The sequence below is a fragment of the Gobio gobio genome, assembly GCF_949357685.1.
Source record: "Gobio gobio genome assembly, chromosome: 19".
NCBI classification, from domain to species: domain Eukaryota; kingdom Metazoa; phylum Chordata; class Actinopteri; order Cypriniformes; family Gobionidae; genus Gobio; species Gobio gobio.
Genome location: NC_137112.1, coordinates 42,401,111 through 42,427,254, shown reverse-complemented (window position 1 = coordinate 42,427,254; position 26,144 = coordinate 42,401,111). Strand labels below are relative to the sequence as shown.

The following is a 26,144-nucleotide window of genomic DNA, read 5'->3' as shown; positions in this document are numbered from 1 at the left end:
TCAAAAATGGGTGATTTTCTTTTTGCTTTTGTTAAAGTTTCTGCGTCGCATAAACATCTTAAAGATGCAACAGTGTGATCATTCATATATATACATATATATACATATATACATTATGACCCTAATATTGTGTTGGTACCCCTTCTGCTGCCAAAACATCCCTGACCCGTCGTGGCATGGACTCCACTAGACGGTGTGCTGTGGTATCTGCCACCAAGATGTTAGCAGCAGATCCTTTTTAGTCCTGTAAGTTGCGAGGTGGGGCCTCCATGGATCGGACTCAATTGGATTAAGATCTGGGGATTTCGAGGCCAAGTCAACACCTCAAACTTGTTGTTGTGCTCCCCAAACCATTCCTGAACCATTTTTGCTTTGTGGCAGGGCAAGTGATGTAAAAGAAAATGTGATTCATCAGACCAGGCCACCTTTTTGCCCCCTGTTGGCGCTATCGGCTGTGGACAGGGGTCAGCATGGGCACCCTGACTGGTCTGCGGCTATGCAGCCCCATACGCAACAAACTGCGATGCGCTGTGTATTCTGACACCTTTCTATCAGAACCAGCATTAACTTCTTGAGCAATTTGAGCTACAGTAGCTCGTCTGTTTGATCGGACCACACGGGCCAGCCTTCGCTCCCCACGTGCATCAATGAGCCTTGGCCGCCCATGACCCAGTCGCCGGTTCTCCACTGTTCCTTCCTTGGAGCACTTTTGATAGACACTGACCTCTGCAGACCGGGAACACCCCACAAGAGCTGCAGTTTTGGAGATGCTCTGACCCAGTTGTCTAGCCATCACAATTTGGCCCTTGTCAAACTCGCTCAAATCCTTACGCTTGCCCATTTTTCCTGGTTCTAACACATCAACTTTGAAGACAAAATGTTCACTTGCTGCCTAATATATAATATTTAAGAGATAATGTGTATGTATATTTAAATGTTATTACATTTCAATGGTATCAAACTTTTTGATATCATAAACGCCCTTATTTTTAGCCAAAATAACTATATTGTGATATATATCGTTACTGTGAAATAAAATGACTCTTATCGTAATATAAGATTTTGGTCATATCGCCCACCCCTATGTTGTTTGTCTACCTTCTTTCCCCTCCACTTACCACGCCCACATTTGTAGCACTTTCTAAAACCATGATGAGAACTAACTTTTGCTGAAACACGGGGTTTCATGACCTTTGAAATGTCTCATATGCAGTTTTCCTATTGACATTTCTCCCGATCTCATATTTCAGGTGGTTCATCATGACCCATGTCGTGGTGGCGCTGGTTACTGGAATAGTCTTTTCAGGTTTAAACACTTGGCCACAGGAAGCTACCTGGCAGCAGAGGTGAGTGAGGTGTGTTCATCTAGCTCGGGATCATCTATCAGCTGTTCCCAGATCAGCACTAACATCTCTCATTGGGTAGGGAACCTTACTAACTTCCTCTAGATTTTCTCTGCCTGAAATCTGCAGTCTGTAAGATTTTCAACCTCCTTCTGGATGTTTCCATCACAGCCTCTAACCTCACTTAAGCTTATTTTTTGCTCAGTTAGATGGTTAAATCTTACACAGTGCAGGTTTAACCACATCTAGGGTACTGTTCTTTGAACATGGCTTGCGTAGACACTACACAGATGTGTTTAAGAATATTTTGACATAAACCTGGGATATATACTAGAATATTTAGCCTACAACAATCAAGAAGTCAAGTTTATGAAGTCCGATATGTTACTCTTTTCAAATCCGCAGCCCTTTTTATTACAAAAATTGATGCAACAGGATATGCAACAAAAAGGCTCTTTAAATGAATGATTTGCAGTTGGAGAGTTGAAAAATAAGAGCAATTTAATTAAAAAGTTAAGAGAACTTTTTGATGAAAGTTTGCAAATTATTATTTTAGAATTAATTATATATTATTTATTCACTATTATATATATTTGTTTAATTTTTTCCCTAACTTTTGAATTGTTAATCATGTAGTTTAGTTGTGCTTGTCTTTTTTTTTTTTTTATAAAAAAAAAAAAATATATATTACTATTACAATGTACATAAAACATTTTTAATTTCAGTTTCACTTTTAGCAATTTTTTATATTTTAAAGGGTTCACCCAAAAATGAAAATTAGCCCATGATTTACTCTCCCTCAGGTCATCCTAGGTGTATATGACATTCTTCTTTCAGACAAATAAAATCAGAGTTATATTAAAAATGTCCTGGCTCTTCAAAGCTTTATAATGGCAGTGAATTGTTGGGTCATTTTTTAAGTCAATAAAACTGCATCTATCCATCATATAACTGCTCCACACGGCTCCGGGGGGGTTAATAAAGGCCTTCTGAAGCGAAGTGGTGCATTTGTGTAAGAAAAATATTAATATTTAGAACTTTATAGACTAAAATAACTAACTTCCGGCGGTCAGGGGTACGCAAGTCAACTTATGGTGAAAGAGTAACCCTTGACCCTTGAACCCTTGACGCATGCGTATTGACGAATGCAGAAGCACAGAGGATAGAGCAAAACAAAACACAGTTCATGAATTTGAGTCTAAAATGAGAGTTTTTAAAGAGAAATGCGGAGGATTTCGATATAAGAGAAGGGGCTTGAGTTTGTTGCCCAGCACTATCCGCCAGAGGCATCAAAGCTCGCGATGCTTCTATACATCACGTCAGGGGTTACTCTTTGGCCGAATTGTTGAATTGCGTATGGAAGTTAGTTATTTTAGTCTATAAAGTTTTAAATATGAATATTTTTCTTACACAAATGTGCCACTTTGCTTCAGAAGGACTTTATTAACCCCCCGGAGCCGTGTGGAGAAGTTATATGATGGATAGATGCACTTTTATGGACTTCGACACAACCATTCACTGCCATTATAAAGCTTTGAAGAGCCAGGACATTTTTAATATAACTCTGATTTTATTCGTCTGAAAGAAGAATGTCATATACACATACACCTTGGAAGACTTGAGGGTGAGTAAACCATTTTTTGGGTGAACTATCCCTTTAAATGTTATTTTATTTCAGCTTTATTTAAATGAGAAAACTTGTTTTTAATAGTTTGTTTAATAATAATAACCCTGTTGCACAGTTTTTTCTTTCTTTCTTTAGAACAACGTATACAATTTATTTATTTATTTACAACAGGACCAGGAATGTGCATTAAGTAAAATGTTAAAATCATGTGGACTTTAAGCTTCGAAGAATGGAAATTCAGAAACATATCCTGCTAACCAAGTAAACATGTTCAAAGATCGGGACCTTCACTTTCTCTGTTAGGTTGTGCATAATAATTTCCTGATCAGTTACTTGTCAAACAGAATGATTGGATTTCTCATTTTGAGGATCTCTTCACAGGTTAATCCTGACTATGAGGAAGAGTCACAAGAATCACGTTCATCTGTAAGCAGTTTTGACTTTTTAAAACATTTGTCATTCTTGTGTACTGTATGTTTACATACTGTGTGCTGGAAGCTTAACTAAACTGCTGGCTGTTTTTTTTGTTTGTTTGTTTCCTGCTTCAGGTGGCGGATTTTTCCCCCTTTAACTTCCAGGTACTATCAGTTATTCGAGATGCTTTTAACTGGAAAGATGTCTGACTCCTGATGATAAGTAGACCCGCTCTCTTATCAAGCTTATATACCTTTATCTTCATGTCAAATACCAAAATCAAAGGATGCCCCTATCCTTTTAGTACTGTTTCCCATAATCCTCTTTGCATAGCTCCACATATTCTATTCAGTATGTGCTGTTGTGAATTGTCTGTGTTTTGTGCAGCTTTGTTTGATTTTGTTGCTCATATCTTTAAAATGTGGTTCTGTATAAGATCCATCAACAGCATTTGTGGACAAAATACAGTTGAAATCAGTGTTATTTTAATATTATCTATATAATATGATATTTTGAATTAGCCTTTATTGTTATATTTTTATTTGCATGTTTTCATTTTAGGTAAAGTTTTAGTAATTTTGCTAATGTGCTTTTGCTATCTTTATTAGTTTAGTTTTTGTAATATTGCTATAGTTTTAATGTTTTTTTTTGTGTTAGTTTTAGCAATGTTGGTCCTCATTTCTAATTTTCATTTCAGTTTAAGTTTGTATGCATTTAATATTTTTATTAACATTTTTTAAGCTTTATTTCTTTTACAAAAAAAATATTTTTTTAAGTTGAAATGAAGAAATTGGGGGAAACGCATTGAATGTTAAAATAAACATTGTTTTGAAAGTATAGCTACTTTTTCTAGTTAGAAATGTAAATGTAATATCCCTACCAACCTTGTCTGTGCAATATTATATCAAATATTATTACTATCATGATCATATAAAGCTCTCAGTAAAACAAACTTTTGCATGGATACAGAAAGGAGACTGTTTGCGTACAGAGAAAAATCCAAAACACAGGAATTGCATTGTTGATGAATAACTAGTATTAGTATAACAGTAATCCCAACACAAAAATTACAACTATGGCAGCATTTCAGCTCAATTCATATTTTAAAGGAAAACAGGGAATTCAATATATATATATATATATATATATATATATATATATATATATATATATATATATATATATATATATATATATATATATATATATATATATATATATATATATATATATATATATATATATATAAGCTTCGCATTTCTGTTTTTGAAACCTTGAAACACATTACAGATTTTGTGAAATGCCACAAATGCTGTCCAATCTAGCTTGAATCCAGGATATTTCTTCAATGCTTTTATCACAAAATGAATTGACTCAACGTTATTTAATAATCATTTATAGGATAACAGAGTGGGTCTTAAAAAGGTCTTTATATGGTCTTAAATCAGGTCAGAAAGCATGCATTATAGCATTATAGCAAATCCTCTGTGTTTTTGTCCTGTTTTCCTATATAAATATCTTTACATCTTTGATATATTTATTTGAGATGCAAATGTAAAATTATGTCTTGAAAAATTTAACAAAATAGAGTTAAAAAGAGTTCTTGCTTAAAACAACAAATATCTGTCAATGAGTTATTAAAAATCTGCTTTTTCTGAGCCCATTGGTAGATATTTGTTCTTGTTTTAAGCACAAAATTCACTTCATTTTGATCAATTACACAATATAATTTTATTTAATTGTATTTTTATTTTATTTTATTTTATTTTATTTTATTTTATTTTATTTTATTTTATTTTATTTTATTTTATTTTATTTTTTTTATTTTTTTTATTTTATTTTATTTTATTTATTTTATTTATTATCTCCAGTAAATGCATCTTGATTTAAGAATCTTTAGGAAAGTGCACTGAAAAACAAGACAAAAATACTAAGGAAGAACATCACCTTTTTTTGCCGTGTAATCAGAAGACATTAAAAGTTATGTCCATATTCTAGTGGTTGACAGCAGAGCAATTCAAGCTACTATTAAAAAGTAATGAATATGTGTATTTAAAAAATCTGAAATGCTGCTAATACAAATTGTGTTTCTCCCTAGACATTTACATTTCGAGAAAATATTGGAAGTATTGTATTCCCTTTAATAAATTCCTTAAATTGTCTTTATTTGGTCTTACCTTCATAAAACCTGCAGAAACCCTGCAATAGATAATTTATTTTTTAATTTATTTATTTTTAATTTGACAGTTGTTCAATAATTTCTAAAATGTGTTCTTTAACCAACCACATGGTGACGCTATAGGCACGGGTAAAGCAGTGTGAACAGTGTGAGCACAGCGCCTGTAGGTGGCAGTCTAACACCGTGTCTTGTAAATAGCAGCAGTCCCTCCTGTTGCTTGTGTGCATGTATTTATTAAGCTCTGCTCACAAATCCTAAATTAATCATTATATTTGGAGGTAATGGACCCTTAGGTCAAGTTCATAAAATCAAAACTAAAGTTTCACTTGAGTTTCATCGAAAGTAACTAAGTAGCAACAACACTTACCTTCCTTATTGACTACTAAATACTTGTTTTGCTGGAACCCACAAATATCGCACCTTGTGACTGATCAAGATATTTCACATTCTTTTTTATGTTCTTGTACCTGTATGTGCATATGAGCATATTGTGGAATTTCAGGTCACATGCAGAGTTGTAAACATGTCACGAATCAAAGTTTGTTTTGTCAGCTAATGGTATCACGTTTATCTCAGTCAAATAATCAATAAACCGACCAGGCTGATGTGTCTCTATGGTAACATGGTCTCCTCTCTCCACTAGCTGGACTCAGAACATGAAGCTCTGCGATCACGTCTGCGCATGCCCCACGAGAAGGTCATGTACACCCTCGTGTCCGTCCCCGATGGCAATGACATCTCCTCCATATTTGAGCTGGATCCGACCACCCTCAGAGGAGGAGACTCCCTTGTACCCAGGTACACTGAACCATAATTGGATTGTACCAATACATTTAAGGAATAACCTTGTGCAGGTATAGCCAGTGCAGGTTTAGATGTTACAGTTGTCATTACACACTGATATAATGAAACTATAAAAACCCTCTTGATCAGTTTAAAGGGATAGTTCACCCAAAAGGAAAATTCTGTCATCATTTACTCACCCTCAAACCTGTATGAGTTTCTCTGTTCTGTTGAACACAAAACAAGATATTTTGAAGAATGTTGGCTATGGAAGTCAATGGGGCCCATCAACTGTTTGGTTACCCACATATCTTCAAAATATCAAAATAATTCGAAAAGGTTTGGTTTGGAACAACTTGAGGGTGAGTAAATGGATGAAATATCCCTTTAAATCTACATTTTTACCATATTTGATAATGTTTACAGACAAATACAAATGATCAGTTGCTTAAAGAAAATAGTAGTTTTAAGTCCAATATAAGTCCAATATTACTTGACTATTTTTAATGACAGTTGAACATATTTTATAATACCTCCAAAGTCTCACCATTATACAAACATAGTGCTCTTATTAGTACATATTAATGTGTTATATTAGTTTGGATTTTGATTGATTTAAATAAAAATGTTTACAGTTAAACATTTGTAAGGTTTAACTGTAGAGGTAAAAATTATGTTATAATAACTATATGTTATTGAGAATAATGTGAATTACAAAAAACCTTATAGTTCAGTATAACAGAGAAATTAATGAATTACAAATAATCCAACAATGTAAAAAATAGGTTTCTTTCCTTTTTAGCAGGAAAAGAAATAAACTTGTCTGGCTATCATCAGACCAAGCTCAATTTAAGATTGAACATTAGTCTGGGGAGTCTGCTCTGTATTTTCTACTGCACAAGAGGCGTGATCAACGAGCATAAATTAAATGACTGTATGCAATTGGATAGTCCTTCAACCAATCAGACCAACGATCCATCGCTTCTCTATCCGTCGTCTTGTTAAACCCGGCAATAGCGTGCCAGGTGGATAAGCCAGTCTGTGATTGGTTCCCGCAAAAGTGTAACAGAAGCAGTAGAAATTAACGTACAGGTTTCCAGACTGAGTTGCAGGGCGAAATCAAATTGCCGGCAGATTAGGCTGGGTTTACCCAGTCTAGAAATAAACCCTATTAGATGATAAACTACAACTGCATATGAATTATTGGTGCATGCACAGGTGTAAAAATGTAAATTGTGTTGGCAGGGTGGGGTTAATCAGATGTTGAGTTTGAGTGACAGATCTTCACAGTAATGTGAGATTCCTGTTTATGATGTATTCAGACCATACACACTAGATTCATGTCTCTTATATTTCGTAGGGCTGGGCGATATGGCCAAAAATGGCAATGACGATACACGGTATATATCCCGGTTTTTCTATTTGGATTAAAGAAATCTGTATTTATAATTTTTTTATTGGCTTTTGAGCAACAGGGAACATTACTGACATTAAATATGTTATGCGGTTGCAATATAAAACATGGCATTATAAACTGTTGTTAGAGATTAATATACTTTGCACAAAGTGAACAACTGCATAATCATCATCATCAGGCATGAAAATGTTCTGTATGAATATACAATATATATATACATACATACACATCTTCATATATACATACACTCATACACACACATTATATGGACATACTATATACACATGTACGCATGCATACAAACTATACCTTCACATTATACCTTCACATACATCTTTAAACATGCACATTCCTAAACTTGCATGTTAGCTATTGTTAAATGCATACACACAGCCCACATATACATATATACACCTAAAAATGGAAAAATAATTCTAGGTCTACTACTTGTTCCCTTAACATGAACAAAACTAGGCAACACACTGATCTAGTAGTCGGATGTACTATAGCTCCTTGAAAAATAAACATCAATGCAAATAATTGAAACGCACAGAGTGCCCCATTAACCGTAACCACTATTTATTTGAATAATATAATAATTTTATTTCACATCCTGCTAAGTGATGTCCTAAAAACAATGTTGATATTGAAGGCTATAAACAAATACAGTGAATGCAATGTAGGCTATGCAATATATTATGTGCAAAAAGGGGGTTTACAATTTTAGCCTATATATGATTACCCCATTATAATGGCCACTTTCATAAAAAATATACTAACTTGTAGGTTTAAAATTCCACATATGGCACATTTATTGTCCAACAACAAATATTTTAGAACTATGTATATTTTAGTCAGAATTATTGCATTCCTATTCTATTGCTCTCCGTCTGTTTGGCGCTCATAAACGGAAGCCTGAATTTTAGCGGAGATTCACTTGCAGAAGGCTCGTCCTCTCCTGACAGCAAAATAGATATATTTGCATGACTTTCTAACATTTACAGATGGAGAATATACCTGTGAAATGTAAATTATGCACTGAGGAAAGCACCGCATTTCAAACCCATTAAACAGTGTAACAGTATTTATCTGTCTGTCAGCACAAGTATCTCAGATCATCTGACAGAGCAAGCTGCTTTAAACTATTGTTAATATCATACCAGTTATTTTGAAGCCCTTAATATAAAGCATGTGTCATGTTTAGGTCAAACTGTATCATGCACTATCCTGCATCAGCTCATTCTGCGTACTCCGCTATTTTTCAGATGCGCTCGTATCAATCTACTGTTTATTAATTTAAACGGTATTGCCTCATTCCATAATGTTTCTAAAAAATATATTGATATATTGTACAAACTCTATATACTGCCCAGCCATAATATATCGCTCTTATTCTATTGCCAGAAAAAGTTATGAAAAGTGAAATATGATCAGACTCAAGATTTTACCAATGGCAGACAGTGGCTGATTGTTATGTTGTCTTCAGGCCTGCAGGATATTTTAATTGAGTCATAAAAGACTCTAAATGAACCTAAAGAGAAGACAAACTAGTGTATCTGATTCATCCGGCAAAGGATATAAGTCACAGGAAAGACGTCGTTTTTGCACACACACATCTCCCTGGTACTGAAGCTCTCATCTCATGATGTCTTGCATCTCTTGATTGTTTTTAACTATAAGCTCTGTTGTCTCAATGAATCATGTGTAACAGAACAGGAGAGCGATCACATGTCTACTCACACACCCGTCAGAGCCTTTGTCCTCGTACCACAAAACTCAAACATTTACAGGGTGGAGTGTGCACGTGTCACATTTTGTGTGTGTGTGTGTGTGTGTGTGTGTGTGTGTGTTGCCTCATCCAGATACCTGCAAATTCTGACTTTCTGAAAATAGCCAGGAAAGTCCCGACAGGGTGCGGAGGCAGGAAACCAGGGTGACCGTGCACTTTGCCAGCATGATATCTTTCCATGTTGTTGAAACATGTTGTTAAAACAGAAGCCAGATGTTGCGCAACCGCCCACCCCCATATTCCCTTATTTATATAAGCAATCACTTGGAAAGTGTTTTTTATAAAGTAATCTTCCTTACTGCTTAGAAGCAGAACATAGGTTGGGAAATTTTGTTTTTGGATTCATTTGGTGAATCACATGAGAACATGCATATGTGTGTGCGTGTTTATATATATATTGATATAATCTTATCTGGACATGTTCTTACACACACACGCTATATAAAAAATAAATAAATGAGATACAAATCTTAAAGGTGCACTATGTAAAAAATGTTCAGTAAAATATCCAAAAACCACTAGGCCAGTGTTATATATTTTGTTCAGATGAGTACTTACAATATCCCAAATGTTTCCAACTATTTGTAAATCGTGAGAAATGGCTATTTTACCCAAGGAACCGGGACGTGTAAGGAAGTCGCCTGTCAATGGCGTCATATCTGCGTTACCCTCGGTTTCCGGTTTTATTTTTGCAGAAACGCTTTGCTCTCACTGCAGTGGGAACAAGTGTCATAGCAGCCGCCGAGCGAACGCAGAGTAACGTCATAACTTCATTTTAAACACACTCAGATGTATCTAATATGATAAACAGAGCTGCGTTACCTCATACTCATGACCGGAAAACCGAAAGTGGCGCCGACGACTGCGTCATAATAAAAGTCCCGCCGGCGACTGTGTCATAATAAAAGTCCCGTCGCTCTTCTCATTAACAATCGCTCCAGCGGCCTTGCTCAGCTCCACAACACTCGCTCCTGCTCTGCTTCATACTACAGTAACGTTAATAATCGCATCCATGAACATGATTTCTGCCTGGGATAGTCCTATCCCAATTCTTTTCCACCGGCTGTGAGGTGAAGACCACATGTCCCAAGATTCTGCGCTCAAACGTGGCGTCATCAAACTACATCTTTGTTTTGAACAGGAGACTTCTAGTGGATGGAAAAGTTACATAGTGCACTTTTAAGTGTCCTAAAAATATGTTGCTCATTAATTTATGATTTTGTGGTGACCTGGATATTTTCTGGACAGGTTTCATGAGATTCACCTATCTTTTGTGTCTATTTGAATACAGTCTGATTTGTGTGAGCATGAGCTAATGATGTCAGAAGAATGATGGATGGATGTTCGTGTGTCTTGAATCAATAGCTGCTTCTTATAGAGCCTATGGGCTTTGAACATATCCATTGATTATACATCCCTCTCAATCACATGCTTTGAATGGATTTCATGCAACACTGAGCTGCTGACAGGAACGGTCATGTGTACTAAGCTGAACTGTGGCAATATCTCATGTCTGAGTTTGTGTGAGAGAAATCACCTTTAAGTTTGACCCCAAGTGTGGCCTGAAATACCCTTGTCCTCACATAGCAGCGGCCCCTCTTTAGACATAGTAGATGTGACTAATTAGTCTAAGGGAGCAGAGAGGGCACTCGCAAACACACATATACACAAAAAGGTAAGCCTGTTAGTCACATAGGCGATTATGCAACCAGGAGCCTATCTAACGCATGTTTGTGTGACCGAGTACAAATATCATTGATCGATCACTTTCCACAATTTAATCAAGTTTTTTTGTGTGTGTTGGTTTTTAAGATTATTTTGCAAGTCCCTGAGTTGTATAGCTAAACCAATTTTCTTATTTTTAAAAAATGTAGCGATACAAGGTAACAAAATATAAAAGAAAAAAGAATGACAGATCATTTAGGCCAAAGTAGATATGGGGAATTTTTATTCTTATTTTTATTTTATTCTTAAATGAAATTATAAATAATAAGATAAATAAGAAACATAAGATACAAATTAAATAAATAGTGCTTGAAATTCAGCTACAGTAGGTGTATTTAGGTAGCATTCAAGTAAGAAATCGAATGAACAAATGTAAAAATAAAACTACAAAGACTTTACTTTATGAATTAAATATACATAAATTCTCATTAAAGCTATTAGATTTTCAGTCAAGAGCAGGAAGTGATTTTCTTATTGTCTTTAGTTGTTTGATTAACATTAATGACACAGGCGGCAGAAGGTTTATTAGGCTGCTGTCACTTTAAGGCCTGACACACGGATCTAATATACTGACACGCATCCGAAACCATGTGTGTATTTTAACAGTTAATGTGCAATAAGACGTGAAAGAGAACTTTGTTAAGTACTCACATGCCGTGGGACAGACTTTTAGTGTGCATACGCTTCAAGTATACAAGCTCTTAAATGCTTATCTCAGAACAGCGTGTGGAAAAAAAGTAACTGGCAAGGATTTAAAACGTGTGCAAGTAATAAACTGCAATTTCACGTGAGCTTAACCATACTATCTATCTTCAAAGGCAGATTGTGGAGACATATTAATCATCTACCATCCAAAATCGTGATATCGCACACCCCTATGACAGTGTGTTTGTGTGACTATTAGGTCCAGTTTTACTTCCTGGTGTGTGTATAATAGAACTTTGAACTCTGACTCTTTGGTTACATTCAAGCGTCAGTTGAATGAGGCCCAAATCATTCCTTATGAAAGGATATTCACATGTGGCACAAAACTAAATCATAATTTTAGTTCTGATGTGGGCCACTTTCATGTCAATCTCATATCTATTTGATGTCTTGTAGTGCGACTTCAGTCTAAACAGTCCAGTCAGAATTCATTCATTTTTAAAGTCCAGTCAAACGGATATTTAAATGTTGTTTTTTTTTTTTTTTTTTTTTTTTTGGGGGGGGTGCAAAAAGCTCTGGAATAAAAAAAACCTAATAAAAATTACTTTTAGAAATGGAAATAGATTTTTAATGATAACTCTTAAACTTCTTATGGTCATTCAGGCTGCATTTATTTGATGAAGTAAAAACAGTAATATTGTGAACTTTAAAAAAAAATATATATGTATTATTAAATTTATTAAAACGTCATTTATTATTTATGATTTTCAGCATCATTACTCCAGTGTCTTTAGAAAGTAAAAAAAAGCGTTTATTTTAAATATAATTTCTTTTTAGCATTATACATGTCTTTGTTGTCGTTTTTGATCAGTTTAAAGCTGCACTATGTAACTTTTCCGTCCAGTAGATGTTGCCTGTTCAAAACAAAGGCGTAGTTTGATGAGCGCAGAATCTTGGGACATGTGGTCTTCACCTCACAGCCGGTGGAAAAGAATCGGGATAGGACTCGGACAGAAATCATGTTCATGGATGCGATCATTGACGTTACTGTAGTATGACGCAGAGCAGGACCGAGTGTTGTGGAGCTGAGCAAGGCCGCTGGAGCAATTGTTAATGAAAAGACCGGCGGGACTTTTATTATGACGCAGTCGCCGGCGCCACTGCTGCTTTTCCGGTCATGAGTATGAGGTAACGCAGCTCTGTTTATCATATTAGATACATCTGAGTGTGTTGAAAATGAAATTATGACGTTACTCTGTGCGTTCGCTCGGCGGCTGCTATGACACTTGTTGCACACTGCAGTGAGAGTAAAGTGTTTCTGCAAAAAACTTGTTGTACTGTTTTTTTTTCTTTTTTTACTGCAATGTACAGCACTTTGGAACTACGGTGGTAGTCTGTAAGGTGCTATATAAATAAATGAACGAACGAACGATAACAAAAAAAACCTTCACAAATATTATGCTAAATCATCTTTAGTTTTTCTTTACATCATTAATGTTCCTTGTGCCATTAATAATGTTATGTTTTGTCCTCCTCACCCTCATAACTATTCATAAAATTTGACACCCAACTCCAATGCACATTATCTTCTATAGCATTGTCTGTTTACTTTTGATGATGCCAGAGTGTGTTACACATGCAGCTCAGTTTAGAAGCATCTCATGTTTTGAGTCAGACCAGTGTCACAAAGGCCACGTTTAAAATATAAAAAGAGCAACAACAAAAAACAGATTGTGTTCCAGTGTGAACATTTCTGCTTGCAGCGTGAACATTGACAAAGTGTGAGAGAGTAATTTGAACAGGTGCATGCTTGTGGCGATTGAGTAAAACAAGAGTGAATTAACTATCTGGCCTGACAGGTACTGAACTTCCTCGTTGGGGTGTGTTTTTGTTTGAACACCACACACACTAAGAACAATAGAGGCTTTGATAGCCATTACGTCGGTGTGTGTTTGTGTGTGTAACTGCTGTAGCTGTCCCGCAGGCACTGTTGGAGTCAACGTTGTGAACTCAGAGAAGGTTCATGTTTGGATTGTGCAATATGAACGCAGTGACTTGAGTCTGCAAATGCCTTAAAGCGAATTACTTGAACTTACTATGGCAGAAGCACCTGAATGCGATATGCGATTCGATACAAAAGAGCTGAATTAGATCTGACTTAATAAACATCATGTTCCACACATTAGAGTTGCGGCGACTGTACATGGGTCAGTGAGATTGTGGCACAGATGTTTCTTTGACATCCGCAATAGAGCCACTGTCTGGCCTTAGATAGTCATATCCTCTTATGCCTGCTACAGACTGTGCGATTATCATTACAAATCACACTGTACGACATGGATCTAATAAACTTTGGGTACAACATGCAGGGGCGCCGTATAGTGGGGAAAAGTTATGACTGACAGGGGCCCCAACAAATAGGTAAAAACTAATTTAAAATTTTTATTATATTATACACTATATAAACCATCATCATTGAGTATATTTCAAATAATAATAAAATGAATGATGTCTTTGATTTTACTTATTTTGGTAATAAAAGTTAAATATCCCCATTGACCAAAAAGTAAATATTGACCGACCACCCCCCTGTATCTGCATGAAATGGTTTGGTCCTGCCTTAGCGCACTCATCAGTAGCCGTGTTTCCATTACAGATTTGCACAACACTTTTGCGATATTTTCTAAAAGTCGATAAAAAACATATTACGAAATGTTTGAATTTTCATGGTGGTAACTCAACGTTTTTTTTACAACTTCGTTATTTTGGCTCGGAATTTCGTTTGTTAGAAATATCAACTGAATTTAGAAATGCTTTTGAAATGAAAAACTTTGAGTTTAATAAACAAAATATATTTCTGAAATGAAGATAGCGTTTGGAGTGGAGTGCAAAATAATCCGTTCCCTGAGTCCACGGCCTTTGTTGTTATTGTGAGTGTACACAAATAAAAGTAGACAGTTTATAATAGTGTATAATTATGTATTGCACTTATCTGTATGACTAAAAATGACAGTATTGTGAGTTGTTTCCGCTGTCATAAAAGAAAAAATCCATCAGAAGCCATGGGTTAAAGAAAACGTAGCATATTTAGTTTCATAGTTAGGCTATGTTTAAATATTATTATTATTATTTTAATTTCATATGTTGATTATAAAAAGTGAGCATCATGAGTAAGGCTACATAATCAGATATGCATATGTCTGGGGACATGGATTTTGAGCATGTACTTCATTGAATTTAGTTTCCTATGAAGTCTTTCTTTAAAATTAATTTCGTTTTGTATACATTTTATCTTAATTTGAATCCATGTTTCATAAACGAATTGGCTGGATTTAATAAACAATTATGAAATATTGCAGTCAATATAATCGGGACATGGAGGCGTCATGCGACATTAATAGCATTGCATGTGAACTGGAGCGCGTCTCACAGACATGAGAAATATGTCGCTTGAATTGTCTACTTTTAAACTAAACAATTCAAAACGAAAAGAAATAGGCTACTCTCTGATTATTTAATAAAATGTGCATTTCTCTCTTGGCGCGTCCACTACTGCGGAGATGGCGAGTCAGCACCGTCAGCCGACATGACACAGAGAACTCATATTCAGGCAACCCTTTATTCTTTCATAGGGCTAAAAATTGCTAGCGGCGCCCCTGACAACATGTATGTAGACTGTACGGTGATGACACCTATTGAATCGAAGGCTACGACGCAAGATAGTTCAGAAGAATAAAATGTCCTCGGCGTGTGCTAGTGGTAAACAAAGAGCAAGATGAATCGCACTTTGGCAATTGTGGGTTTTATGTAAGGGAAAGAGGAGAATATGGACACTGTCATGGCTAGGGAAAAGAGGCCAGCTTGGCATACCAGTTTTTCAAATGGAGCTTGAGGTGAGTATTGATCAATACGCCACTTCATGTTGCATTTTATTGGCTAGTCAGTAGACGTAGGTAGCAGCAAACACACTGAAATGATTATGCTAAATTTCTGACATGGTCAGAAATGGTCAGGCTTTCTTTGGTCGCAAGACCGGGATGGCTTCTCTCACTGTACGATGTAGAAGCCACTGTTTAGGAGCCAGAAACCACAACGATTGGTCATCTTTCGTCTGGGACAGCTTAAAATCGTACAATGTGTACCGGTCATTAAATGTAGGATTCAACACCACGTGAGTTTAGGGGGGTCACATTGACCTGAAGGGGTTCCCCCATATATGTCCTGAACCTAGTGATGTTTAAAGGTGCTCACATTACTTGAACAAGGGTAAAGAGAGGTACAATAATATTATTAAAACTATTCAGTGAATAAGTTGTAACTCTGGGGGATACAGTGAATAACCTAAAGACACAAAAAGTCCCTTTAAAGGTGAACTATGTAGGATTTTTGCAGTAAAACATCCAGAAACCACCAGGCCAGTGTTATATATTTTGTTCAGTTGAGTACTTAGAATATCCCAAATGTTTTCAACTATTTGTAAATCGTGAGAAAATTGCTATTTTAACCAAGGAGCCGGGACGTGTGAGCTATGCGTGTGAGGGAGTCGCCTGTCGATTGCGTCATATCTGCGTCACCCTCGGTCTCCGGTTTTATTCAGTGAAACACTTTACTCTCACTGCAGTGTGAACAAGTGTCATAGCAGCCGCCGAACGAACGTCATAACTTCCTTTTCAACACACTCAGATATATCTAATACGATAAACAGAGCTGCGTTACCTCACACTCAGCACTGGAGAAGAGGAAGTGCCGCCGGCAACCGTGTCATAATAAAAGTCCCGCCAGCGACTATGACATAATAACAGTCCCGCTTTTCAATCGCTCCTGCGGCCTTGCTCAGCTCCACAACACTCGGTCCTGCTCTGCTTCAGACTACAGTAATGTTAATAATCGCATCCATGAACATGATTTCTGCCCGAGTCCTATTCCCACCGGCTGTGAGGTGAAGACCACATGTCCCGAGATTCTGCGCTCAAACGTGGCGTCATCAAACTACGCCTTTGTTTTGAACAGGCGACCTCTAGTGGACGGAAAAGTTACATAGTGTAGCTTTAATCACTAGGTCACATCTCTGATTTTTTTTTTGTATGTAGATTATATATTTTGATATCTATGTGTATTATTGTTATTGAGTCTTTTACCCATTGTTTGGTCCTCAGGAACTCGTATGTGAGATTGAGGCACTTGTGCACCAATACATGGGTCCACAGCACCAACAACCCCATCGACAAAGAGGAGGAGAAGCCAGTTATGTTACGGGTGGGTGTTGAACAAATAATCTGATTTATTGTTTTAGCAACTGAAATAATAATAACTATTATTATTGCTTTTGTTGTTATATTTTAAACAATATATAATTTAAAAAAAAAATAAAATTAATATGCCACAGTGAATATAATGAAAAATACCATGGTGAAATATTTTAGTAGTCTATGTAGAATGTAAAAATGTTAATAATGTCAAAAATTGAATGCAATACCTTAACTTAATAACTTAATGTTGCTAATAATAATTATTATTAAGAAATGTTTTAAATATTTTAAATATAATTCATGTGTTATGGTGAAATATTTTAATAAAATCTATGTGAAACAGGAAGTGGTTCGCAGTTTGGAAAAGTATGGAATTTGATTTGAGTAATTTCCAGGTCGGGTTAAGTATGGAAAAAAGAAAATGAAATATTTATTTGTGTTTCCAGACCCTTTGCCCTTTTCAGTTTTCTAAAATTAAATGTATCATGCAAGCAGAGTCATGGTAAAAGTTGTGTGATCGTTTTGTGATTGACGAACACGAAACCTCGTCTTTACCGCAAGTTTAAGTTTCTTCTGAACTTCACTAAATGAATGTGTGTGTGCCACTCAAACCAGAAACAGATAAGGGAGAAAACAATCATCTAAATCAAACTTTGCTGTTTGGTGATCAGTATCACCCTGATGTGTCAGAGATTATTATATGCCAGATATAAAGAGAACATTCGAATATTTATAGATGACTGTACTATACTCCAAACATAAGGCTGATAACAATGCAGTATGAAGAATTAAAAAAAACTACAGAGTGGTTTGGAAATTTGAGTCTGGAAAAGAATGGAATTTTGAAATGAAAAATGTGTATACAATAGTAGATGTCATCTTCAACATTACATTGCTCATTGTATCCATTGATTCCACTGCACTCAATTACAGTTTGTTTACCCTTCCAGATTGGCACATCACCTGTCAAAGAAGATAAAGAGGCCTTCGCCATTGTGCCAGTCCCTCCAGCTGAGGTGAGGGACCTAGACTTTGCCAACGATGCCAGTAAAGTGTTGGCATCCATCGCTGGCAAACTGGAGAAGGGCACGATCACCCAGAATGAAAGAAGGTACAACCCCTGAGACTTTCTGGAATAGGAATGTGCTTGGGAAATGCTTTAGTGACCCCTGACTAAACGCTCTGCTGCGACCTCGGTTAACACTTCATGTTGTTTTAATGTAGCAGTTGATTCCGGTGTAATAACTCTCTGTGGGAACTATTCCAGAGGCGATTTAAGCATTGCTTGGATGAATATACAAAATTTTCCACCACTTCAAGTGGAAAATGAAAGATTTTGCCACTGATAAGAGTTTAACCTGCCATTTTAATTACCATGACAATCTTTTCTCTGTGCATTCTGTAGGTTTGTCACTAAGCTTCTAGAGGACCTTGTGTTTTTTGTGGTGGACATTCCCAACAATGGACAGGATGTGTTGGAGATCATGGTCAATAAACCCAACCGTGAACGGCAGAAACTCATGCGAGAGCAGAACATCTTGAAACAAGTAGGATTTTCTTCAGCACCTCACATTTCACCACTAGGAGTGCTTAAAAGACATGTCCTTCACCTCAACATTTTGAACAAAATATTCCATAGAAACCAGATATGATGGATTTAAGAACATCTCCAATCATCTTGATTTAAACGTCAAGGTTCAAAGCTTAAACCTCTTAACATTTTGGTCAGGTTGGTTTTTTCCTGAGACTGTGTTTGGGTGTTATAGATATATCAGAAGTAGTATTCATTCTCCATTCTCCATCAATAGATCTTTAAGCTGCTTCAGGCCCCGTTCACAGACAGCGGTGATGGTCCCATGTTGCGTCTGGAGGAGCTGAGTGACCAGAGACACGCCCCCTTCAGGCACATCTGCAGGCTGTGCTACCGTGTGCTGCGACATTCACAGCAGGACTACAGGAAGAACCAGGTGGGTCTGCAGGAACACCGGCTGAAATGGAAGTTCAACCTTAGACCTCATAGATGATTTCTAACACACACTCACAGCATTCGGCGTGGTCTTGCAGCTCAGAGCAGAAACGAAAGCTGATGTTCTCTGTGTTTTTCCGTCTTCTCTGGTCGCGTTCATATGTAAATAGCGTGAGCTTATTTTGTCCGTTAGATCGAAAGATGTGGGGGAAAAAAACACATTTACCCAGGCTATAGACACTCCCCTTAACGAAATCAGGACAGAAGTGGTTGAAAGTGGACAAAAGAGAAAAGAGATTAAAACACCAGGTGTAAACGGGTATGTGTCTTCCTCGTCCATTTGTGATCCGATTGACTAAAACGCATCTTAATACCAGGTGTACGCAGGGCCTTTCAGTTATGGCACCCGGGAACTATACAAGTCAACACCATTATGACTAAAAGTTTGCTAAGGAGTATTTCCTTCTAAAGCAAGACGGTTTTTGACTCTGGTAAGCATATGCATAGCAGACTGGTGGGAGTGGCCTTGGATGGCAACATGTTTAGTGCATTATGGGTGTTGAAGTTTCCTTACCTAGTCAGGTAGCACCGATTTCAAATTGTATTTACTTACTTTTATCTTTTTGTCTTTCGACTGTATAGGCAGTCAAGTTTTATTGAAAGCCCAAGTTGCCAGTGGTGAAGAACCCCTTTACATTTGGCTTGCTTTCTTCTTGATTTCTCTCAGATATATTCATGAATTTCAAGATGTTATCTCTTCCTGCAGGCATGATTGTGACTTCCTGTGGTTTACACCTCTCTAATGAATGCTTTTTACGCTCTTGAAACATTTTTAACTATATGTAATGCCATCTTACCATAACCTTTTAACCTGAACTTAAAGTTTAAAAATTCTGTAATATATAATTGTATATTGTTGTTAATGCAACAACCAGTGTTATTAATTAAATATATTAAATATATTTAATACATTTACTTTTATTTCACATTGTTTATTTATTCAATTTGGCAGAGGAAGTGTTCATGTTCACCCACTCATGCACTCTCACTCATACAAATGCAAACTTCGCAAATGCATCCATAATGTTCTGGGGAATTCTTTTTTATTTAATTACTTTATATATATATATATATATATATATATATATATATATATATATATATATATATATATATATATATATATATATATATATATATATATATATATATATATATATATATATATATATATATATATATATATATATATATATATATATATATATATATATATATATATATATATATATATATTTATATATATATATTTATATATATATATATATATATATATTTATTTATTTTTTTTAATTTAATGCACTGAATAGACATTGCTAAATAATTTAAATATTTTAATCGATTGACAGCAGTGCTAATTTAGATTAATTTATATACTGTTATAGTTTTTGTGTTAATATTTTAAATTAGATGTTTTTATATTTCTGTTTTCATTATAGTTAAATCTTTTTTTCAGTGTTTTTATCTTTCTATTATTATTATTATTAATTTTAAATACTGTACATCTATATAGTTTTTATTAAGTTTTAATTTAGTTTATTTAGTACTTTGAATTTCAATTAAAATGAGAAGTGTTGACTTGGCAATCAGCAGCATTTTTTTCAAAATATTTTATTTTATTTCAAGTAACGAGTTGCATAATTTCAGTTTTAGTTAACAATAAGTTATCTCTGATTGATAGCTCAAATATTTTGTCATTTATCTGTCACTTTTATCCAAAGCAAACTGTACATGTGCCCAGTGACAATCCCTGTGGGGTTTTTATGGATTTATCCCTCGTGCTCATGTGAATGTGTATTAAATTAAAACTGACTGATTGGGTGACAGGTCTGCTGTATGAAAGAACAGAATGAGTCACTTTGTCCCTTTGTGCCCTCTTTCCAGGAATACATCGCCAAGCAGTTCCGCTTCATGCAGAAACAGATTGGCTACGATGTGTTGGCTGAGGATACGATAACGGCCCTCCTCCACAACAACCGCAAACTCTTGGAGAAGCACATCACGGCGGCAGAAATTGACACATTTGTCAGCCTTGTGAGGAAAAACCGTGAACCAAGGTGGGAGAGAGTGTACTTTAAAGACAAAAGTGCTTTTCTATCCCAAAGTTTGAGAGCAGCACTTTTTTGTGCTAATATACTATACAAGTAACAAGATACTAGATGGATAGAATTCTGGAATGTTTCAATGGGTAACACTTTATTTCGATGGTCCACTTTAGGCATTCTACTAACTATAAGTAACTTTGCAAGTACATGTCAACTTATTCTACTAACCTGGGGGCGTATTATAGAGACACATCTTAACTTAAGATGTGATAAGTTAATTTAGGATTTTTCACAATTGACCATTCGCAAAGACCATGCTCTCACACCACACACATTCTCATGTAGAGAAAATACATCAAGGAGAAAAGAGGACACTGACAACATGCCAACAGACAGGACAGAGCAAGTTACTTTTTAAGATGTTGTCATTTTTTAAGGAATGTAAACAACAAATACAGTTTTGTGGCTCTTTAATGTGTCGTGATCGCTGTAGCGCCTCGGTTAAAGCTGCTCGTGAATCTCTTCCTTTTAGTTCATTGATAAGCATCAAATTAACATGAATGAACCACGGAAAGATGTCAGTACACACCGTTTTTCAAGTTCAAGTCCACAACGTTAATCTACTAACTCTCTTGACTGCTTTGTCGGACAAAACGGCAGATTTGGCGATGTGATTGGTCAGATCGACTGTCAATCCAACTCGTGGCGAAGAGTGAATTTCGTATTACAGAAGCAAAACTTGATTTAGGATTCTTATCCTATCTTACAAAATCTCATTTTATCTGTAGTTAGGAAATCTTAAACCGCTCCATCAAGTTCGGTAATCAACTGTCAGGTCAAGCAACCAACAATGCGCAAACTGCCTCTGAGGTAAACCTAAAATCAAAATGGAGAAACAACGGCGTGCTTTTAATTTCAGTGCGGCAGAGATTTAACTTTTAATAAGCTCCGTTGCAAAGTTAAAGCCTGTTTTATAAACAATATAAGGCATAGTCACTTGAAGAATGACCGGTTATGCTCCGTGATGGCTCATTGGCCTCTGTAATGTTGGTTGCAATTCCTCAACTAACTGCAAAATCATGTGTCGTGGGAGTCTGTAGTATTTTTTCATCAAAGCACAGCACATCCTCTGGGTCCTCCAAAAGTCTCTCCACCATCAAACCTCACTGCTCTTCGTCTTGTATAATTAATAAATGTAACGCCAAAAAGGCTTTTTGTACTGTGATTTTTTTACTGTTGGATTATAAAAAGGTTTTGTGGGGTTGTCCTAAAGTTAAGACAGCTTTTAGGATTTTTTGCTAGGCATGGTAGGGGCCGTGACATCTGTAATACCCGTTTCCTATCCATAGTTAAGATTATGCACTTAAAAAAAGTCTTTCTTTAATAGATTTTGTCTTAAATGAGGTCCTAACTATAATTTCCATGGTTACCAAACAGATACGATTCTAAAGTTAAGATGTTTCTGTTATATGCCCCCGGAACCCTAACACCTAACCGTAACCTAACAGTCTACTAATAATCTAATGAAAGTTTGTTGACATGTAGTTGCAGTTGTAGCTGTGTTTGTTATGTTTAGGTTTCTGGACTACCTGTCGGACCTGTGTGTGTCCATGAACAAGTCCATCCCAGTAACTCAGGAGCTGATCTGCAACGCGGTGCTTAACCCCATCAATGCTGACATCCTTATCGAGACCAAGTGAGACATTTTTTTCTAAAACCGTGAACAGAACAATGTAAAAGAGAACGTAACCCAGAATGCAGGTTCACAATATTGCTTTGTGTAATTATTATATTCTGAGATTATATTTAATTATTTAATTATTATTTTTATTTAATATAATGTTAAAGAGCACCTATCATGGAATTTTGAAATTTACCTTTCATGTAGTGTGTAACATAGATCTAAGTGAACAAAAACATCCTGTGATAGCTTGAAATATGACAGTGAAATATATAGTTATTTTCTTTCAAAAGTAAGAGTCGACTCGGAGTCATTTTTAAGAATCGTTAGAAGACCGAAGCTTTTTCTCTGACTAGATGACGTCAACTTGTCAAGTTATTTGAATACGATACGCCCACTTATTGCGCTCCAAGACGCCAGTGAAAACTAGAAAACATCATGGCCACGAGACGCTGTGTTCTGAAGTGCGACTCAAAAGCAAACTTTTTTCATCTGCCCAAGGATGAGCATTTGAAGACTAAGTGGCTTGAAGACAAACCATACATCGTCGCGATTGAGTGTTTATTATTAGTCGTCAAATGTATGTTTCGCGATCTCAGGAAGCTTTTATTGTGGACTTCTATTATGGCACATGGTATCTTCTTCGTCTGTCTGTACCATATATGGATTACATGTGCACAGAGCGCCCTCCGGCTGCCAGTATGAATTGAAAACAACACATAAGAGACTCAATCGCTCATGATTAGGCTATTTCTGCCCATTTTGAGGAAGTATTAAATAAAAAATACTCCTCTGTTTAGAAATTTGACACAGACATATGAGAATCTATCAATATGTCTCCTCATCTGCACACTTTTGAACTAAAAGCCCTGAGGGATGTTGATTTGTCGCGAGTCTTCGTGAGGAGTTTTTTTATGAATGAGATCAGCTGAGGCTCATATTACAATCAAACAGTACCGACACGGTTTTCATATTCATAACTCCTGACACATATTAACAAATTACTGTCATTATAAGACTTTGATGGGCGTTCCGTTTCCGAGAATATCTGCACAGACTATACCAATCACAACTGACTGGGTCATCTGACCAATCACCGCAGATTAGCGTCACGTAAAGGCGGGGTTTTGAAAAGTGAATCACTAAAGGAATCATTTGAGAATCGCTGTCAAAACAGGTAAAAATAAATGCATATTATAAGAAAACTAAAGTCTTTTTTGTCATTGCATGCATGCAAAACTGTTGTTGGGGACTTCTAAAACAATATTTGGAACATTTTAAATGCCATGATAGGTGCTCTTTAATATACACTGTGGTCGGTATTCGGTAATGTTTTTTTTTAATACAGTTTTTAAAGAATGCTGCACAGGATAATCCGATTTACAAGTGACCTACTTTAAATCAATTAAATGCAGTGATGAGCATTATCTGTGTCTTTCTGTATGGCTAAGGACATGTAATAGGTTTCACATGAATTGAAAATGAAAAAATATGTGTTTCTAAGAAAAAAACATCATGAAATTGAACACTGGCACATTGTAAATGTGCAAAACATTCCAAATTATTTTGACCTTTTTGACATGCGAGTTCATAAGAGTTGTTTGTTGCTAGTTCCATTTTAAAAGTCTTTATTTCTCTCTTGCCTCAGGCTGGTGCTGTCTCGGTTTGAGGTCGAGTCTGGAGAGGGTCCCGTGGAGTCAGTGGAGGATGAGGAGGAAGTGTGGTTGTTTTGGAAGGACAGTGCAAAGGAGATCAGGAGTAAGAGCGTCAGAGAGCTGGCACAGGATGCCAAAGAAGGACAGAAAGAAGACCTGGAGGTCATTAGCTACTACAGGTCAGCGAAAAGGAAATAAGCTAAGGGTCAATGTTAAAGGAACACGCCACTTTCTTTTGGAAATGGGCTCATTTTCCAACTCCCCTAGATAGTAGGGAGGTTAAGCCCAAAAAATAGCCCTTTGACTTCAAGTCATGATGCAAAGGTCGCCTTTGGTATGGAAGTACCTTAGGGTCATAGAAATAAATGTATAAGACACAAGTGAGATCACACTTTGTAAGTTCAGAAAAAGACCCAAATATATCCTGTTCATACGCCTATTCATTATTTTTCTCACATGAATAGGGTAAAAAATTTCATCTTTAGATATCACCATGAAAATTACTGAATTGATTACATATATCAAGACAAACAAAAAATGTATTACAAATCATTTTTAAATATTTTGTTAACACGGACAAACGGTGCATAATCTAATTACAGATGTGCTCATTTGCATAAATACCACAACAGATCTAAACATTGGGTACAGCGTTTTTAAAACATTCAGAGATTCAGTCAGTCATTAATTCAAGGTCAACTCAACTGTCAACTCTCAACTGTCACTAAGCTGTCCCTCAGGTAAGAAAAATGTCCTTTTGTTTTTCCTACATGGATTATTCATTAATATACATTAATAAAACATACCGGGTGGTCAACTACAATTTATTGGGAACATCTGGATGTGTGTTGAGCTGTTGTACGACTATTTTTGGTGAAACGATGTCAAGTTTAGGATTAGCGAATAGTTTGATTAGATAGCTAACACGGCTAGCAGCAGCAAATAACTTGTTAGCTGTCTTAAGATATGGATTCATGGATTGTTGTAGTCATTACACTGCCATGTAGGCTATGTAATTCAAGTCATTAATCTCAAGTAAGGGATAATGTATAGCGAGGCGGTTGTTATAGCGAATAACAACCCCTTCAGGCTGATTCAAGACCCCTCCATGACTGACTGAATCTCTGAATGTTTTAAAAACGCTGTACCCAATGTTTAGATCTGTTGTGGTATTTATGCAAATGAGCACATCTGTAATTAGATTATGCACCGTTTTTCCATTTAAATGTTTTTTCCCTATTCATGTGAGAAAAATAATGAATAGGCGTATGAATAGGATATATTTGGGTCTTTTTCTGAACTTACAAAATGTGATCTCACTTGTGTCTTAAGATAAATGTATTTCTATGGCCCTAAGGTACTTCCATACCAAAGGGGACCTTTGCATCATGACTTGAAGTCAAAAGTCACTTAACCTCCCTACTAAGAGTTAAACAGTTGAGCTTGACCGTTTTCGAATCCATTCAGCTGATCTCCGGGTCTGGCGGTAGCACTTTTAGCGTAGCTTAGCATAGATTATAGATTTTTCCTATTTAAAACTTGACTCTTCTGTGGTTACATTGTGTA

At 36.0% G+C, this 26,144-nt stretch overlaps 1 protein-coding gene across 1 annotated transcript in view; it reads left to right on the top strand.

Annotated features, from left to right (window-relative positions):
* Positions 1-26,144, top strand: part of itpr1b (inositol 1,4,5-trisphosphate receptor, type 1b) — a 226,924-nt gene that overhangs the window by 54,592 nt on the left and 146,188 nt on the right. The window contains exons 10-20 of the mRNA XM_079844798.1: positions 1,251-1,346; positions 3,352-3,396; positions 3,519-3,548; positions 6,207-6,361; positions 17,079-17,178; positions 18,122-18,282; positions 18,577-18,718; positions 18,980-19,138; positions 21,082-21,254; positions 22,819-22,938; positions 24,572-24,757. Coding sequence (XP_079700924.1) covers positions 1,251-1,346; positions 3,352-3,396; positions 3,519-3,548; positions 6,207-6,361; positions 17,079-17,178; positions 18,122-18,282; positions 18,577-18,718; positions 18,980-19,138; positions 21,082-21,254; positions 22,819-22,938; positions 24,572-24,757 — 1,367 coding nt within the window. The remainder of the gene's footprint in view (positions 1-1,250; positions 1,347-3,351; positions 3,397-3,518; positions 3,549-6,206; positions 6,362-17,078; positions 17,179-18,121; positions 18,283-18,576; positions 18,719-18,979; positions 19,139-21,081; positions 21,255-22,818; positions 22,939-24,571; positions 24,758-26,144) is intronic.